Source organism: Macrobrachium rosenbergii, chromosome 47 (genome assembly GCF_040412425.1).
Source record: "Macrobrachium rosenbergii isolate ZJJX-2024 chromosome 47, ASM4041242v1, whole genome shotgun sequence".
In the NCBI taxonomy this organism is placed as follows: domain Eukaryota; kingdom Metazoa; phylum Arthropoda; class Malacostraca; order Decapoda; family Palaemonidae; genus Macrobrachium; species Macrobrachium rosenbergii.
The window spans coordinates 27,768,124-27,783,123 of NC_089787.1; the positions used below are offsets into that span (position 1 = coordinate 27,768,124).

General features: G+C 34.1%; 1 protein-coding gene across 50 annotated transcripts in view; it reads right to left on the bottom strand.

Moving 5' to 3' along the window:
* The window catches only part of LOC136830697 (actin-binding LIM protein 2-like), a 634,275-nt gene that overhangs the window by 71,016 nt on the left and 548,259 nt on the right, over positions 1-15,000 (bottom strand). For all 50 annotated transcript variants that reach the window (XR_010850721.1, XR_010850720.1, XR_010850723.1 and 47 more), the window contains 3 exons: positions 12,861-12,956; positions 7,298-7,481; positions 1,385-1,509 (listed from right to left, as the gene is read on the bottom strand). Coding sequence is in view for 44 of the 50 variants with exons in the window: in XM_067090448.1 (XP_066946549.1) it covers positions 1,385-1,509; positions 7,298-7,481; positions 12,861-12,956 (405 nt within the window). In the remaining 6 variants the exon portion in view is untranslated. The remainder of the gene's footprint in view (positions 1-1,384; positions 1,510-7,297; positions 7,482-12,860; positions 12,957-15,000) is intronic.

Below are 15,000 nucleotides of genomic sequence, written 5' to 3' on the forward strand. Positions count from 1 at the left end.
TGCTGTGTCCAAAAAATAATCAAGTCCATTAAAACAGAGATACTCATGTGGGGGATATTTTGGAAACCTATTTATGATTCATAAATGGAGTTATGATGTTAAGACATTATCTGGCATAGTAGCTTCAAAAATTCTTAACCAAGAAAGAGAATTTATGGACTAAAAAAATATATGCAACAGCAGCTATCCACGATACCTTTAATGATGCTTTAAATATTTTCTGAGTTGACTAGGTGGTCTGCATAAAAGATGGCATAGTTCACTAAAACCATTAGTGAGGTTTTCTCAGTACAATATCTGGAGCCATTACGTACGTTAACTAGCGATAGCATCAAATCTACAAAATATGGACATTTGCATAGTGATGAGATGTCACTAAGAGCCAGTAGCTGGCACCTCTTAGCAGGGGTATTACTATGAAAAGTTTTTATGACTTATTGTCAGTTTACAAGTTGAACATACTGTCCAAAAAAAGCTAAAACAAACGACTCTCTGAAAAGACTTTTCAAATATGAACTGCGACAAAAAAAAAAAAGTTAGCATTTATTATCAGCCCAAGAGCATCAATAATGTTCATGAACTTCATGAACCCCAACAGTTAATAGGAATATTCATATACAACGGACTTGTGTATGATAATAATTATGAGGAATCTACAGGTGAATTCAACGGGAGAAAATATTAACTTCATATGATACCCATTTGCATGTAGCAGAAACTAGGACTAGACTGTATACTGTACAATGAGCAGAGTGCCTTTATCCAAATTAATGTGGAACTGGTTGGACAAATACATCAACCAAAACCACAAAGGTGCATAGAAATATTCTTTTTGGACCATATTCAATATCTTGTTAACAAAACATGAATATCTCTTTAGAAAAACTTACATTTGTATGCCTTTTAAACTTTTCTATGGCTACATATGTTGAACCTTTTGGTGTAAAACCTCAAAATTATGGAGCTTCAACGGAATGGGGAGAAAAAATTACCAAAAACTGTCCACAAGAAGAACTGTACAAAAATGTGTAAGAAAAAAAAAAACTACCGGTAATTCCATAACGACCTCCGTCAAACATCTGTACACTGGAAAATATTAGTAATCAAAAACCACTGCTGAAGAATAAAAAAAAAATGAAAAAACAAACATTCGCTTTTGTGAGATTCTATAAAATGTCAGCAATACTGTATATATGCACTGCAGTTAATATTGCAGTCCTTGGTATTTTATAAATCTACAATGCTGTGAGACAGAGACAATATGAGAAAGGAAGAGAGTTATAAAGGAAAAACAACACAATATAGAAGAAGGAAATAACATAGCAATGAAACACTGTATGTAAAGACCCAAGTAAATAAATAAAGGAAAAACTCCTGTACTTACTTGGCCCTCCAGCAGTTGGTGAGCGACTGGGCGACTGGGAATCTACTATGGGTATGTGCAGGCATCGTTGGCAGAGGCAGTCGCTGCCAGTGTAGGTTACCCTTTCACCCGTTGGGAATGGCTGTCTGCAATTGCAAGATAAACAGAGCATTATTTTTATTATCTGACAAAGTTAGTCTATTAATCTGAAACGAATTTATTACTGTACCTTAAACTCACGTAATTTTAAAGGAATGGTTTTCAAATCATTTTCACCTATGTTTTTTAACATTCTGCAAAGATGTTTCATAAACCTACCATCTTATACTTTAACCAATTTATTGGATTCAGTATTAAACTACTTGTGGTATGGAAACAATATCCATAAAATTACAATCTAAAAAATTATACCTGTACTGTAAAAAATACATAATCAATGGCTATATAATGTGCTTAATATAAATAATAAGGACATTACATAACTCCTGCTGATTATTCATATTTATGACTATACACTAAATTTACAATTACACATTAAGTCATATCAACTAAAATCAGGATTTGTCTTCCTGTAATCAGTCCATCCTGCCACACTTTAATAAGTGAAATACTGTACACTAAAAATGACATAATATTTCACAACATTCCAAGGACTGCAAATAGTTTTTAAAGTATTTTCAGACACTTGATAGATTATGATAGCTAAAATTTAGAGAGAAATTCACAGATCATTTTGGAAACCAAATTCCAGAATGCCTTCTACATTATGTAAATTTTGGATAAAACCATAACTCTGAACTGGGAATGTTACTCCTTCATAAGAAGGAAGTAGCATGTAACATACACTGCAGATGGTGTTCTTTGCAACATCACTTAGGCTTACACTGAACTGCTTTCCGCCTTTTACTTTACATCTATTCCTAATTAGTTGGCCTACTAATTTCATTTTACACTTTCACATCTAATTAAGAAAATTCCATAGGCAAGTCCTATAATTTCATTTTACACTTTCACATCTAATTTAAGAAAATTATATAGGCAAGTCCTATAAGAGTCTAGATATGTGACTCAGATATCATGTTAAATTAGTTTATATATACTCATAATAATAATAGTGATCTTAAGACAGGATCACATAAGCTTTCTAGAATAACATATTTAAGATAATTCTCAAATGCAATGCAACATTTGAAAATTGCACAGGTAAGATATGAACATGCAGTACTGTATTACAGTTCACGTTATAGCCCTCAAGGAATCAATTCATTTTTCAGGTTGATTACTGGAAACAGAACATTAGCAAAGTCTCAGCAAGCAACAAATTGTTGAAATTGAAAAACATGAAGAATGGTTATAACTTTCATGTCCTTAGAAAAATAAAGTTCTCAAATGGATATAACCTGTTTGTGACACTATTTACTCATCATGTTGGAAAAAAGTCAGTTCAGTCAAAACCAAGTCTGACCATACATAACAAGAAAATGGACCCTGCATAGTTTTCTGGTATACAACTGTATACAGCACATCAGTGGGCTTTCCTGGTACCTATACTAACCCCATTACAGTTTTCTTCTTATCTGATCTTAAAAGGAAGTGAAAGTTTTAGGAGAATTGTACACAGCTTCACTTATACTGTATTTTATCTTTATAAAAGGACCTATCAACCACTTAGTCCCTCAGATAAAACCCAGTTATAATTGAGCAAAAAGCACTTGCTAACAAATTAGCCACTCACATGCAATTGTACCATGTTTCACATACGAGATTTTTACAGCTTACTGTACAGTATATTAATTCACAAATGCACTTGTATAATACTCCACGATACAATCTTTATGATGCAAAATTTTATGCAGAAAATTACATCTCTTGTTGGGTATAATCAGGTTCCATGGAATCAGCGGAGCTGGAGGAAAGATGACTGATGTTCTTCATGAAGCAAGCATTTCCCTTTCATTCTGGGAAATAGTTACATACTGTACTCTGTTTCTACAAGAGCAAATAGAATGATCAGTTTCCTTCCTACTACTGAAACTATATATTTTCTTTCATGTTTCACTGTACTGTAGATCAAGCTAAAAGGAAGACTTCAGTTAAAATATATTGTGTAAATAAGAAATTTTATGATCATTTCACAACTAAAATTTTTTTAAATGTCAAAACACAGTAGATTAACAACACGACTCAGTCTCATTCTGTGACCCTCACAGGACTCGCCTGAATGATTTGTTCTTAAATTTAAGGAGAAAACTGGAGCTAGATAAAGTTAAGTAGTACAGCTACATGGGAAAAGACTAAAATTTACTGATAACCAGCAATCAGAAGATAAGAGCAATGACAAGAGAATGAACAAGTGTATATAATTTTTTCCAAAACGTCTTGAAGATATTAGGCCCATCAGCTAAATAAATACTGTATCACAAGATTCTGAAAATTAGCATATTACAGTATATGTAATGTGCCAGTGATTGATTAGAATGCTCATCCTTCAACATGCTCATGGCTCTTAGTTCTCTAAGCTTAATGAGTTCATATAATGAAAACTTCAAAAGCCTTTTGCAAGTATGAGAATAAGCTTTTAGTAAGTAAATAAAAATTTACTGGTAAATGTCCATCCATGCCTGGACATTTACCAGTAAAAGGTAACTAATATCTAAGTCTTAGCAAAAGAAACTTGTATGTGACATGTCATGGAGGATGAAGTGAAATAATAACTTCAGAAATTAAAATTGACTATTGTGATTTGCAAAGCACTGGTGGCCAACAACAAAATATTCTCTGGGCATTAAGATAAGTGCAATTCAAACATAACATATACAATTCAAGTTATCTGATAAGCCATCTAAGGTCCCCTTATTCAAATGTATTTGCAAGAAAAATGTTAACAACTGAGTTTTAAATTGACACTAAAAGGCAAAAAGCTCAAAACTCCATTGTGTATTGAGCAGAAAGACTAAATAAATATACTGTATATAAAAGAATATTTCAACTTGGGAGGATAAAAATACCACAACACATACTACAGTAATAAAAGATACAAAACTAGGACACCAACATTAACAACTCCTCATGTTAGGTCAACTACAACGTGCATGCAAACATTTTCTTCGCAATGTTTAAGTGCTTAGTCAGTTCATACTTTTATCAGCATTATGCTGTAAACCCAGATGATGAAACAACCTCCTTATCACTAAAGGTCAGATCATCTTGAATTTACACCCCACTGGGAGAGCTTTCACTAATTTTCCTCAATTCAGAGATGAGTATTCCCAGCAGCTGTTCCTTGCTACTATCATACACAACAAGCATAAAAAATTATGCAAATTTACAGGACTTTCTCATGATGAATGAAAAACAAGACATGCAATCTTGAGGTCACTGTCCTTTGAGATATCTCTTATTTGACCTACTTCTGAATCCTTTTTCTTCTATTTTTTTCTTAAGACAATAAGGATGTACATCTTACATGAGAAAATTTACAACACAATTCTCTGCTTACAAGGATGTAAATTACTTGATACAGTGACAGATTAATCTACATTGAATATTTGACCAAACCTGAATTATCATTTGCCTTTCTACTCTGCTTCCATTAAGTAGCCATTGTATGGTGAGGTTGGAATTTTAACGGCACAGTAAAGTTTTCTGCTTAAAAACTACAATAATTTTTACAAAACAAGCACAGATATACAGAAAAGAATACAAGATCGCTGAAAACATACCATTAACTATACTATGGTAGTTTCTACAGTAAGGCTATCAGCACACTGGCTAGATTTAAGAAAATAGCAGTGATAAGAAATTATACAAGTTATGGTTCAGTAACGTAAGGAACATAAAAGAACCTACTCTCAATTACAGTACCGAATTTGCAAATAACAAAGAACAGTAAACTCAGTGTATAAATATAGTAGAGGATACAATGGAAGAATGGACGAGGAGGGATCTTAGAAATTGTTGATCTGACAGTGGCAGAGGTGCTAGAATAAAGCGGCCTAAATATTCAGGGACAAGGGTATGTGCACCTTCATGATGAAGGTAAATGGTACAGTACATGTGAGAGGGTAGAAATGTTGATGATGAGCCTTGTGTATTGTATGAGGACGCTGATGGTGTAAATGTTTTCTGCATAAGTGGCTCATTCTTGATTACGTAATTTAAAGATGAAAGTGGCATTAATAGCTTTATCTTAATTTCCTCTGAGAACCATCTCTTGCATCAAAAATTTATTTGGAACATGACAGTTCTGCAATGAACACTTGTACAAAAAGTAAGCATATGACTATAAAATGCATGGAATACAATATGCAACAATCAACAATAAGGATGGTTCAAATATATGTAGTACCGTTAAGTTACAAAAGATAAATAACCATTTTGCAAAGCTATGCCCCATCAGTTGCCATTAATAGTTTGATACGGATGTTAGATAACAAAGCTGTATGATTATATTACCACTATAAAATCCTAGTCCTCTGCAAAGTTTGTCTTCAAATTATATAAACAATGCCATGGGAAAGTTCATGTCGCTTGGCCTACACTGTACAGTCTACAAACCAACTACGTCACATTGCATCCAGTTATAATATACTGTAGTGCAGTAGTAAAGTCATATTCCACGAGTTTATTTTTTCATGACGCCTTTAAGCCTGAGAAATAGTCAGGTTCACATCAGCCTACTTAGTCACTTAATAAATATTAATAAATGTTGAAAAGCACAAAGACGTTCTAAAATGTAATGTGTATCTATATATCCCTTTTTTGTATTTAATACAGTCTACTGAAAATGAACTTCTTAACCTAGCACATAATCTTAAACTAAAGAACAAAATAACGCACTTCATAAAAGCAGGATAAAAAATGCTGTTATCAATGCTGATAGCCCAGGCACATTAGTCAGCAAATAACTGTGGTAGCCTAATTAAATTCATATACCTCACAGTTTATCTTCAAACAACACTATTAACTTTGGTGGCTAGGTTAGGTAATACTGCAAACGTTTAAAACTTATTTTTAGCCATATAAACGAATGCCTCAGATCATAACACAATGACTGTTCTTCTTTTAATGATAATTTTATCCAGCACATTATGAAAACGAGTATCATAAATACAGAAAGCAATAATTTACTTTACAACGCATTAAAATATTTCATCTAAACTCATTTTAAAATTGACTATATGCACAAACTATTACAGGCTATCAAGGAAAATACTTTTACATGACATGGTTCCACTTCTCTACACTTCACTGCTTTAAATAAATCTTCGTTATTTTCAAAAGCCACCTTAAAATATTTTTCTTGGGTAAATCACATCAAAACAAAAAATTTCTTCTCAATACAAAACCTTCAAAAATGCCTAATAGCAGAGAAAAATAAGGACTTGTAAGGCAAGACAATAAAATAACTAATACGGCTATAAACATTTCTGGCCATTTTTGCATGAAAAATCCAAAATGGTTTTTCATGCAAAAATGGCTATGACATGAAAATGGCTGGCTGGAGTCTTCCGAAAAATTACCAAATCTTCAAAAACCTAAAATTCAAAACCTAAAAAAAAGGCTATAAACATGACATGAATCCTAACCTAACCTAACAAACTAAAAGGGGCTTTCTCCACTACTACAGGAGCAATTTCATCATCATCAACAATAAAAGTAACAAGCATCAAATTCCCACCTTCAGCATAAAGTTAACTACAGTAACATCACCCCTAACCTAACCTAAAAAACTACAGGTTTTCTCCACCATTATATTAGCAATTTCATCAACACTGGCAATAAACGTAAACAACATATGCTCCAGCATCAAGTTACCTCCAGTAACATCAACCTTGAACACGTCCAGTAATTTAATGTAAACAATATAACGATCCGACCTCCAGCATAAAGTTACCTACGGTAATATAGCTCGGAATAACGTCCAATAATTACCTGCATCGTGCGCAAGTGAAGCATTTCTGATGGTAGGTGTTACCGAGGGCAGAGACAACTTCTCCTTCGACGTAGAGGCCGCAGGTGGCGCATCGTTGACCAAAGTTCTTTTGGTAGCATTCGGTACAGAAATAGTCTTTCTCTTTCGTGAAGAATCCTCCTTGTGCTAATGACTTCTTGCAGCCTGGAAAAGCGTGGTCTCATTAGAATCGAGTTTATGGGAGAATATGTAATATCATCATAAAGAGTAAACCACCACTGACACACAATAAATAAAACGTTAAAGATATTTTGGTGCTACTGTCATGATATCTACCATCCATTTTCTGCATCTGACCTCTCAGAGGTTAGTACTAAACACGGCGAAAGAGTGGTAGGTGAATAACGTTTCGCCTTGTTTAGTACTAGCCCCTGGGGGATCAAATAGCTTTGTATATAGTTTGAGGAAGTAATTGCCATAGGCCTTAATTGGGTTGTTTGGTAGATAACATCCTAATTTTTAGTAGGCTGCAAATAGTTCGGTAGATATCATACTATAGAAGCAGCGGTATATATATATTTTTTTTGGTTCATACATAACCACAAGGAGTAAATTTTGTAACGACTTTCTGAATGATGAGATTCCCTATACTGAAACTATTAAATACAACATGCATCTAAATAATATGGAATGAGAGAAGTTACACTAACTAAAATCGTCATGATACAAATGAAAGTTCCTGATTTATTTAATGATTTCACATTATGGCTCACTAACTGCTTGAGGACAATAAAAGTTTCCATTTATTTAATGATGAATACCAAAAAGTGGGCTAAGCCATTTAGTGAACAAAAAAAATCAATATCAAGCTTTGGACGTTCATTACAGAACTATTTCAACATTTAAGTTCCCGTTACGAATCATCATAATTAATGAACATATTCCAAACATTTACACGTCCATCATTATTAAATAAATGAAAATTATCTGAAGATTTCCACTAAGACCAAGATATTCAAAGCCTGCCCATGAGAGCCATTACGTCACACCGTAAAAATTCTCGACAGCAATTCATAAAACACCTTTTTAACAGAGCCAACAACAGACTCGACCACCCGGAGTTATTAAGTAAAACTTCCCTTCATCTAGAGCCATACGTCATGGTAACTGGGCCAAGTGTATAACAACACAGCTGGTCCTCCTCAAGGATGTAACAAGAGGATAAATGCCCACGACACGAGCTGCTGCTGCAGCCCACATCCATCTCTACCCAGGGCAGTTCTTGTGTGTCCCACGCTGACTAAGACCGTTTGAACTTACGACGCACCAATTCCGGAGTTAAACGGGCATTTTCTTTGGGCCTTTAATAAGCGGCGACGACAATAGAGGGCATTTCTGAGTAATGGCGTCGTCGCAGGAAATGGCTTTTAATGCCGAGATGCTGGTATTATTTCCGCCGTTTTTCACGAGGCGAGAATGTCCGATGACTGGCTTGTAGGATGTGCCCGCTAGGTAATTTTGGCAATTGCTAAAGTATGAGGGCCTCAAATATATGTCGCAACGTCTCATTGTTCTATCGCATTAAATAACGATTTTGACACGTCCAATATATTGTAATGCTGTCAAGAGAAAAACAATACAGTTTTTACTTTTAACATAATAGTCGTTTCAATTTTAACAATGCTAATGCATTACAATCAGGAGGCTAATAAGCAAGATTGAAGAAACTATTAATTAATCGTGATTAGCCTGGCCACCACTTTAGTGGACACCAGAAATCTCTGGATTAATCGTTCAGTGACTACATTTTATCCTCAGATGCCAAGCTTTAGAATCCTCTCTTTGCTTTTGTTTTCCCTGATTTATATAATCTCTAATTTTTCAAGAAGTGGTTCCATCGCTTCCTTCTTGGTTCTGCCATTTTAGCTCTTGTTTCTGGTGACGTAATTTTACATAAGAAACATCATTCTTAATGATGACGTCTGCTTTTAATAACTGATTGGTTCATTTATGTAACCTACACGTCGCAACGACTGAGGTCATCAGCGTAGTCTTGTCAACATAAAACTGAATCTGATACAGAATAAAAATAACAACATTAAACTTCCTTATCTTCGTTTCATTACTAAACAGCAATAACACAAAAATTTACCATGAAATCTAACCTCAAAACCCGAGGTTTACTTTCGTGAAAAACACAATGGAAATTATTCATTCTTTTTTATCTCCAAATCCCTCAATTAAAAGACTAAGCTCTGGGCACAAATACCTGGCTCCCACATTCAGTTCTAAAATCCCCGTTCCTTTAATCTAACTCCTCCTGGGCAATCACGAGCGAGCCTCTCTTTCATAGTTTTAAATGTCAACCAAATATCACTCCTGGGCGGTAGCCTCTTCGCTTGCATTATTCATTTAAGGCCTTATTTCATTAGTTTCTTGGGCAGGACTGGTAACCGAATACCTTTACCTTTATCTAATCCATGAGAGAGAGAGAGAGAGAGAGAGAGAGAGAGAGAGAGAGAGAGAGAGAGAGAGAGAGAGAGAGAGAGAGAGAGAGATTTTGGGGAAATGGATGAGCTCTAGTCATCGAAGAAAACAAAAAGTAAGAAATGAATTCAACATCTTCGGGAGATATATAAAATAAGAATATAAATTAGCAGAAAAGTACATGATAACGATTGCTTACGAAAAAGCATACACCAGTATATGTAAATAAACTGCATATATGTTTCATAGACGACGTAAAACAAACTACACGTTCTTTGGAGAAAGCACTGATTACAGTGAGGCCAGGCTATGACAAGAGACAAGTTCTTATACATTATGTATAAACATTCTTCTTATTTATCATTAACAACAACCATTAATAATCTACTGACTTTAAAAGGGTATCAAAGGACTACGTACAATAAACGCCATTACACCTCAATCCCTCTCGCAGAGTAAATGAAAATTCATCAAACTCTCAAGCTGAGAACAGAACTTCAGCTGAAAGCATCGCAGCTCCTACCTCTCCTGTCCTTACCTTTATAGTTCACAGGGCAGAGGCAAACCACGCAATAGCAGATCTCCCTGACATATGGAGGGATTCACAAGCATATCGTCTTTATTCTAGCCGTTCCTAGCATGGTGCCGGCGCCACCAGCATCCAACCGCCTACTGAAAGCATTCTGTAAGAGTTCCATGTCTTGCATTTTCCTTTACTCTTTCCTTGTTGGTCGTTTCTTACGGGCACGGTAAATCATTTAAAGGCTTTCAGAAGATAACGTTTACGGCACTGGTTTACGAAAGCAAAGTTGTTTTTTATGGGCGCTTAAAGGATTTGAAAGGCCTTCAAAAGATTTTTTTTTATGACATTCGTTTAAGAATGTAAATTTATCTTCAAAGAGAATGAGTAGAGTGCGTACCAGCCAGCCACAAAGTATAAGGTAAAAAAAAAATATATATATATATATATATATATATATATATATATATATATATATATATATATATATATATATATATATATATATATATATATATACATATATATATATATATATATATATATATATATATATATATATATACACATACATACATTATATATATATATTTGTAAATCAACAAGCAATCCTGCATAGTTATTCCTGAATTCCTACATACTAAAAAACACATCTTTTGCATCCAATAAAACTAAAAAAAACACACACAAACAAAATACCCTTAAAAAAAAAAAGGTAACCGACGAACCTTCAGGAAAATACCCCTCATTTCAACGACCCCTAATCATTCCACTACATACGCAGGCTGACTGACAACCTGCATAATTAAGAGAGGACGCCCGCACGGGTGGCTCTTTTTCCCCCCCTGGCATTTAAATCTTAATATGCAAAGAATTTCCAGGAATTTCAGGAGGGCTCAGCACACGTGCAAGCCGCGAGGAACAACGTGCGGGGAGGAGCAGCTGTGGAAACAAGACGAATTCCTCCTCGTCTGTTCGTAATTGCAACGTCATTCTTGGTTAGGTCCTTGCGAGGCGTCTTACGTCTCGAGTGAAGGCTGAGTGTTGAGCCAAGTAGGACTTTTCAGACTGAGTAGGACATGTATACAGTAAAACACTAACAAGACTTTTTTGAAGATTAAAGGTCGTCATACTTTTCTAAATCATTTTTCTTTAAGATCGTCATACTTTTCTAAATAATTTTTCTTCAAGATCGTCATACTTTTCTGAATCATTTTTCTTTAAGATCGTCATACTTTTCTAAATCATTTTTCTTTATGAACGTCATACTTTTCTAAATCATTTTTCTAAGCGCCTGAAATATGACGTCCGGGAAAGTAGTTTAAGAAACCCATAAAACTGAGAAAACGACTAATATTAATTCAAGCAGAACTTTTCAGACTGAACAGGACATGTATAAAACACCATTACGACTTTTTTTAATATTAAAAAACGTCATATTTTTCAGAAATTTTTTCTAAGAGCCTGAAATATGAAGTCTGGGAAAATCGTTTGTGAAGTTCACCAGACTGAAGTAAAGACTAACCAGGACCTTTCATACTGAATAGGACACGTATCAAACACCAGTTAGACTTTTTTGAAGATTAAATATCATCGTACTTTTCAGAAACTTTTTTTTTATAAAAGCCTGAAATATGAAGTCTGGGAAAATCTTTTATGAACTTCACAAGACTGAGGCAAAGACTAAGTATTAATTCAAGTGGGACTTTTCGAAATGAGCATGACACGTATAAAACACTAATAAGACTTTTTTGAAGACTAAATAGTCATACCTTTCAGAACTTTTTTCTCCACAAGAATGTTAAAAAAGTTGAAAGTAAAAATATTATCATTCAAAAGCCAGTCCCAAAGATGACAAAAATTCAGGCACAGCACTGTGCACATACGAAGCCTCGATCCTAACACGGACAAAAAATAGGTATTCGCATGCGCGTGCGCACACGAGAGGCACAAACACTCGGGTGAAAAAGACCCAGCATTCCTTTTTCTCTTCGGATACAACCAACAAGACTTTCACCGCCTTCTGTCCTAATAAGGAACGAGCCACAGGTTAAGTGTTGATAGTCCTTGGGAAGAACAGAACATAAAATCATTCCCAGTCAGTTTTAATGTGAGAGAGAGAGAGAGAGAGAGAGAGAGAGAGAGAGAGAGAGAGAGAATACATCCTATAATGAATATAGACACTTCAACATCATGGAGAGATAGAGAAAGAGAGAGTAAGTCATGCAAGTAATATAAATCTCAGCGCCATCAAGGAGAGAGAGAGAGAGAGAGAGAGAGAGAGAGAGAGAGAGAGAGAGAGAGAGAGAGAGAGAACATATCTTAAAATTAATGTAATTCTGCAACATCACGAAGAGATACAAAGACACAAAGTAGGACCTTCAGAGAGAGAGAGAGAGAGAGAGAGAGAGAGAGAGAGAGAGAGAGAGAGAGAGAGAGCAAATCTCAAAATTAATTAATGTACACATTCTGCAACATCACGAAGAAACACGAAGACGTAAAGTAGGACCTTGAGAGAGAGAGAGAGAGAGAGAGAGAGAGAGAGAGAGAGAGAGAGAGAGAGAGAGAACACTTACTGTGACACTTGAAGCAGTTGATATGGAAGTACTTCTCCTGGACCCGCAGAACTTCCCCGGAGCACTTCTTACCGCACGCCTCACACAGTGTTTTCCCTGCAAGAAGTGAAGACGCGTTAGTTCTCTCTTTTATTTTTAGGAGATTTCCGTCTCTAGAGAGAGAGACAGAGATAGGGAGAGAGAGACAGGAGGGCGAAGTCTCTCTTTAATCGTATGAGTAATAATAATAATAATAATAATAATAATAATAATAATAATAATATAAGCAAGAGTTCCATACTATATAAACCTCACGATGTTTACAATTCTGTCTCTCTTTTATTTTAAGAGATTTCCTTATCTAGAGAGAGAGAGAGACAGGAGGGCGATGCGAGAGAGAGAGAGACGGTGGAGAAGTCTCTCACTTTATACTCATTTTAATAATAATAATAGTAATAATAATAACAATAATGCAAAGTTTCATAGTATATAACCTTATGAACATCAAATCAGTCTCTCTTTTATTTTAAGAGGTTTCCGTATCTAGAGAGAGAGAGAGAGAGAGAGAGAGAGAGAGAGAGAGAGGGGAGAGAGAATCTCTCCTTAATAATAATAATAATAATAATAATAATAATAATAATAATAATAATAATAATAATAATAACACAAACCGAGTCTGTTGAAAACTCGAGATGATGATACTGAGAGACAAAGCGGGGAAGAAATCCTCTTTAATAATAATAATAATAATAATAATAATAATAATAATAATAATAATAATAATAATAATAATAATAATACCAAAAGTTTCATATTATCTAAAACATCTGACGTTTACAAATCTGTTGCAGAATCAAGAAACATCATCCACAGCAAAAGTATTCCTGTTGCAAGTTTTCTATTTAAAATATTCAAGATCCAATCGAGATACGATCACACAGTAATGAGATCACGTTGATCCAAGGTACATATCTGGCCAAAAACATTTATGAGTTTGTTTTTATTTAACAGAGAATGTGGATTATTATTACATTTTTTTTTAGTATTTTGTTATTCAGGAACTTCCTGTTTATTTCCTTTCTTATATAATTTTCCTTATTTTGATTCTTTATTTAAATCTGATTGAAAAAACAGTCGGAATTTTACAGGGTTATCTATACAAGTCATGTGAGTTTTGTTCATAAAATCTGGGCCATTTATCACAAATAAAATTAATTTTGTATCAATTTTCAAACTGTAGAACCATAATTTGCAAATTCAATTAATCTTTTTTCAATACATAACCTTCAATTTAAAAAAGAAATCAGCATGCAATAAAACAATAAATGGCTTGCATAAAAATATGACTCAATTCAATGACCAGCCCAAACAAAAGTCATGACTTAAAACTTAAATTCAGGTGAATAAAGATGAAATGTTTGACAGTAAATAAACAGATAAATAAGAAAAACGAAAATACGAAATGGGTGAGAAGCCAGGATTAAAGGACTCCACCCTTTTTCCCCAAAATGAACTGACGAGTAATTCAATGCCTTTTCCACTAAAAAGGAGACTCATGGTAAACAGATAAAAAAAGTAATAAATATATAAATAAATAAATAAATAAATAAATAAATAAATAAATAAGTAAATAAACACTAGGTAAAAATCCTGAAGCTACATACTCTTCTCTATTAAAAGAGGGATGGTTATAAGGCGGTAATGATTAACAAGATATTACAAGGGAGATTTATCAAGATATTACACTTCATTACATCACAAGAATTATAATCATCACCTCCCTGACGCCCCCACCCAACCCCTTTACCACTTTTTTTTTTTGAGTGTATATAAAATATTCTACGGAAATCAACAACATCTTTGTGCATATACAACCCCATTGGGAAGAGAAGCCAAGACAATCTTAATATGGATATGCAGACAATATGGGGGTCATGATTTTAATTAAAGGAAAATTATCCCCAAAACAGTCTCTCAAAGAAAGCACATCATTATAATAAATATCCAAGATTCAGTCTCTCAAAGAAAATATACGGTAAAAAAAAAAACAAATGTGTCCATATATCAACCTCCTAATAAAATTAATATCCTTGAATTCTTAAAATAAAAAATTAATATCCCTGAATTCTTACAATATCAAGAAACGTAAATTGAATGGATG